Source organism: Oncorhynchus tshawytscha, linkage group LG17 (genome assembly GCF_018296145.1).
Source record: "Oncorhynchus tshawytscha isolate Ot180627B linkage group LG17, Otsh_v2.0, whole genome shotgun sequence".
NCBI lineage: Eukaryota > Metazoa > Chordata > Actinopteri > Salmoniformes > Salmonidae > Oncorhynchus > Oncorhynchus tshawytscha.
The window spans coordinates 866,133-871,459 of NC_056445.1; the positions used below are offsets into that span (position 1 = coordinate 866,133).

At 38.2% G+C, this 5,327-nt stretch overlaps 1 protein-coding gene across 1 annotated transcript; it reads right to left on the reverse strand.

Annotated features, from left to right (window-relative positions):
- Window positions 1-600: 600 nt before the first annotated feature.
- On the reverse strand, window positions 601-2,784 carry LOC112217230 (somatostatin-1A). The gene is made up of 2 exons (XM_024377503.1): window positions 2,549-2,784; window positions 601-1,108 (listed from the first exon to the last, which is right to left on the reverse strand). Exons 1-2 carry the CDS (start codon window positions 2,684-2,686, stop codon window positions 902-904), a joined length of 345 nt encoding a protein of 114 aa, XP_024233271.1. The 5' UTR covers window positions 2,687-2,784; the 3' UTR covers window positions 601-901.
- Between the last annotated feature and the right edge of the window lie 2,543 nt (window positions 2,785-5,327).

Sequence of the window (5,327 nt, forward strand, 5' to 3'; positions counted from 1 at the left end):
TGGTTCACAGTTTTGACAGCAGTGTGTTAGCATTTGAACAAAGTGCTGTAAATCCACAGTGTTGTGCAGGTTGTGGTTAAAGTCATGGGATAAGTGTGTAGAGTTTTGAAAACTGTGTTCAAGCAATGAAAAACGAACTAGAGTTTGGTCCACATGAACTGCTGCTGTGCAGACTGTAATTAGAGTTTTGCACATGTGACTCCAGTTGTGTCCACTGTCGTTTAGCAATCGAAAAAAACTGTAATTGAGGCTGTTCTGAGGGCAAAAGTGCCAGGGTGCAACTCAATATTAGGAAGGTGTTGTTGCTGCTGGAGGTTCGTCAGGTCAATGTTTACATTATGCCTACCCTTCATAAATATAAACTTCTTATGGCACACCACAACACAACAAAGTCAGTTTATCCAACAATAGATTACCGCCTAAAATAAAACTATACCCTGTAACCAAAACTATACCCTGTAACATCATTCCAAATGGAGGAAACAAGCATGCTTATCCTGGAGAGAAGTGTGCTAGCATCTCATAGGAATAGGCTATTACTGAATTTAAAAAAAAAACATTTTAAAAGAGGAGCAAAATAACAATATATAAATCAACTCATTGGTTCTGAAACACAGATTTTATTCAAACAAACAATTAAAAATAGTCTGCCAAAATACATAAATCACAGTCAAAGCAGAATTGCATACATTTGTAGAACATTCTTTCTTGTGTTTCTTTTCGGGAAAAAAATCTAAATGAGCGATAAAAACATCAGAATGATTGTTAAAGTTTTAACAGTGTTTATTGAATTTTTTTGAAGAGGAGGGTTAGGCCATGGTGCATTGGATTCAGCAATGAGTGATTGAAACAAAAGAAATGAGATGTAGTACACACAGTAAAGGGCCCGGGTGTAGATTAATTAACACGATGTAAAGGTTTTCCAGAAGAAGTTCTTGCATCCAGCCTTGCGTTCACGTGGAGCCAGTACTGGGCCGGGTGCACGCTCCAGCTCGAGATCCACATCCTCCTGCTCCACGCCATGAGACATGTCATCCAATTCAATCGCCTCGTTCTCTACGTGTGCGAGCTCTGAGAGTAGCTCTACGAGTGTATTCCTGGCAAGCTCCTGAAAATAGATCAAATAAGATTAAATAGTTATTTTTTCTGTTTTGTGGAGACAGAAAATTTCACATTTTAGCAACAAGATCCACTGAAATAGAAAGAAATCAACATGCTTTAAAAAAAAATGTAGCATACCCATTTAGGAAGGAAATCAGTGTTTGAATGTTTTCTCTTCCCACACATTGCTAGAATAAATAGATGTAGGCTATTCAATCTGCATTATTTCAATTTATTTAAGCTGTCTTCAAATCTATTAAAATGACCTTTCCAATGCTGTTACGCATGAATCGATCACTTAAACCGAGATGTATAAACTACTTTCCCATCATGTACATTTTTTGGGGAAGAACACTTTTCATTAATAAACATTAGGTACTTTTTTACCCATTCTACCGTATGTTCTGACTATGCTACGTAATTGACAGCTAACTACAGCATACCCCAAATTCCAGAGACCTCTTTCGTTCTTATTTTACGTTTTTCATTTTAAAGGTTGATTTAAAATATAGAACAATATACATTTATATTTTGTTAGTTGCTCTGTTACATATTATTAAGTTCTGAGGAAATATTGGTATTTCAACCTGTCCTGGCTCTAAGTAGAGGAGAGATTGACTTCATCACTACTTTGTGAAAAGTATTGACATATTGAATGCACCGAGCTGTCTGTTTAAACTACTGGCACACATGTCAAACACCAATGCAAACCCCACAAGACATGCCACCAGAGGTGTCTTCACAGTCCCCAAATCTAGAAAAGACTATTGGAGGCACACAATACTACATAGAGCTACACAGAACTCTATTCCACATCAAGTAGCTCACACAAGCAGAAAGATCAGATTGAAAAAATGATAAAAATGCACCTTATGGAACAGCATAAACTGTGAAGAGACACATACACAGTCATAGACATCCATACACACACATATGATAACATACACACTATACACACACATACACATGGATTTGTGTTGTAGATATGTGGTAGTAGAGTAGTGGCCCGAGTGCACACACTCGGGCCACTACTAGTTGTGCACACACAACTATGTTGTGAAAAGTAATGTCATGTTTTTTAAAATTGTGTATAAATCCATTAATTTTGCTGGACCCCAGGAAGAGTGCCAGCATTTAAATGTGGATCCATAATAAATTCAAATACTTAATTTCTTGGTTGCTTCCCTGCATCATACTAATTTCCTCGATTCATTTCCCTGTGCCTGCCAGTAAAACCAAAGAGTTAACTGTATGGCAACGCATGTGCTTAAATGTACATTTCTAGAAGGTATAGTCGCTAGACTCTAGAGGTAAATCTACTTAAATTGTAGTTTACAGCTGTGCCATCAAACTCAGAAAAAAATCATATAATATGGCCACTGCAGCCTGAGATATATGTTGTTTAAGAACAAATTCTAATAATGAAAGTCTGATTGAAGGTATTTACCTGTTTGCCTGCAGGTGCCATGAGTGACCGTTGGAGCAGCTGGCGGAGTTTGGCATCGGACGGAGCGGCAGAGACGCTGCTGATGGCCAGGGCTAGGGAGAGTAGTGCTAGGGCGCACTGGACACGCATCGAGAGCATCTTCTTCTGGGTCTCGGGGAGGCAGAGGATGGATAAAGGTGGTTCAATTGGGCAGACAATCGTTGAGATTGGCTTCTCTTTGAGTTCTGCTGCTCCTGTTGTTCTTGTCCCCCCTCCGAACCTGTCTTTTAAACGGTTCATCTGACGTCAGGTGGTAAGGGGGGTTTCCTTCTGGTGGGTAACGTTTGGGTATGAGTGATGATTCCAAGTGACAATGTTTCCACCGATTAGAGAGTCGTGCGCATCCTTTGAGATAAGGGAATTCATGATCCTTTCATTTGTTGAATATTGTTCGATTAGTGAAAAATGGTTTCATTTGTAGAGACTATCACTTCGTGTGGATCTTATTGAATTTCAGAAAATGTTAAGTTTTATAAAAGTTCAACAACTTCGTTTAGGGGGGTGTTAAGCAAATGAGATGAACTCAAGGCTCTGGAAAATGGAAAATCAACAACACATAAATCATGAATAGGCTACAATGTGTCAAACTTGGTCTCAACTTTAATGATTATAAAACAACGTGTCTGAACGTCACTCATGCCTGAACTGTTATCGTTCTTCATAAATACACCTGTTGAAATGTTTAACATATTGTTTCTTCATATAGGACATATATGTATCCAATTAAGAGGACACTTAAACATATTCAAAACACTTCTCATATAGGTATTTTCACTCACTAATTCACATCATTATGCACGCCTGCAATGGTGGTGATGACCCTTTTGCATTTACAACAATTAAATTATTATCATACAAAATATCAGTATGAACATCTCCATATGAGACAAATATGCCTACATTTGGAATAAAACTAGGGAAGCAGCAAATGGATTTCACTTAAGCCTGCAGTTTCATATATTATATAAAAGGGGCACTTTTATTTGAAATATGGATTTAATTTTTCTTTATTTCATTCATTTTTTGGCACACACTTACAAGAAAAGACTCATGTTGACGTGCAATGGATGTGGAGTGTCTTTCGTAGACGAGTTCTTCTGAAGACCTGTGGAATCCTCAGAATAGCCTACTATCCCACTCACTTCCTTTCATTTAAAACTGTAGCACACTTGCTCTCCAACTAAATATCCCTTTTTATAGTCACATACTGTCACGATAGTTTGAAATTTCATGGACATTTTATATAACACAAATCCTGGTGTAATATTTGTTTGCCAGCCGCATGGGCTTCCCGATGTCTTGCCTGCATGGGTAAAGCGTCATAGGTACGCAATAGGCTCTATTTTTAGCATTTACCTTCTAAGCCATTGTAATAAGACTTCTAAAGAAGACAGACTGCTAAATAGATAATCAAATGGCTACCCAGACTACTCACATTTACCCTTTTTTTACACTAAGTCTATTGACTTTATGCACACATACTAGATTCTACCCACACATTCACACATACTTACACTGATACCCCATCACACACACACACACACACACACACACACACACACACACACACACACACACACACACACACACACACACACACACACACACTACATGCATATTGACACCACACACACCAACACACACACATACACACCACAATTTCACACTCACCACATACGCTGCTACTAATCACTTTACCACTACCTGTCACGTTCTGACCATAGTTCTTTTGTGTTTTCCTTGTTTTAGTGTTGGTCAGGACGTGAGCTGGGTGGGCATTCTATGTTGTGTGTCTGGTTTGTCTATTTCTATGTTTGGCCTGATATCGTTCTCAATCAGAGGCAGGTGTTAGTCATTGTCTCTGATTGGGAACCATATTTAGGTAGCCTGTTTTGTGTTGGGATTTGTGGGTGGTTGTTTCCTGTCTTTGTGTTTTGTGCACCAGTCAGGACTGTTTCGGTTTTCACGTTTATTGTTTTGTATCCTGTTCATGTTTGAGTTACCTTATTAAATTAACATGAACTCTAACCACGCTGCGTTTTGGTCCGCCTCTCCTTCCCAGTAAGAAAGCCGTTACACTACCTAAATGTACAGTACATAGCTACCTCAATTACCTCATATACCTGCACAACTATACTATGAAACAAATATAAATGATTTAAAGAATGATAGTAAAAAGCTTTGGAGCACCTCAAATTAACATTTTTGGGGAAAAAAGCAAACTCAGCTCCATCATTCATTGAATCAGATGGCTCATACATCACAAAATCCACTGATATTGCCAACCACTTCAAGGATTTTTTCATTGGCAATATTAGAAATCTTAGGCATTACATGCCAGCAACAAACGCTGACACTACACATCCAAGTATATCGGACCAAATTATGAAAGACAAGAATTATACTTTTGAATTCCGTAAAGTCAGTGTGGAAGAGGTGACATTTTTTGTTGTTGTTTATTAACAATGACAAGCCACCGGAGTCTGACAATCTGTATGAAAAATTACTGAGGGTAACAGCAGACGATATTGCCACATCTTCAATTTAAGCCTACTAAAAAGTGTGTGCCCTCAGGCCTGGAGGGAAGCTAAAGTAGTTCCGCTACCCAAGAAGAGTAAAGTCTCCTTTACTGGCACAAATACTGAACAAAAAAAATTGTTTGACCAGATACAATGCTACTTCACAGTAAACAAATTAACAAAATTATTTCACAATGCTTATAGGGAAGGACACTCAACAA

Excerpts from the sequence above, each read along its gene's own strand:
- LOC112217230 (XM_024377503.1), bottom strand. The coding sequence starts at position 2,686 with ATGCTCTCGATGCGTGTCCAGTGCGCCCTAGCACTACTCTCCCTAGCC. Across the intron at positions 1,109-2,548 it reads TGGCACCTGCAGGCAAACAG|GAGCTTGCCAGGAATACACT; the intron begins GTAAATACCTTC and ends ATCTATTTTCAG.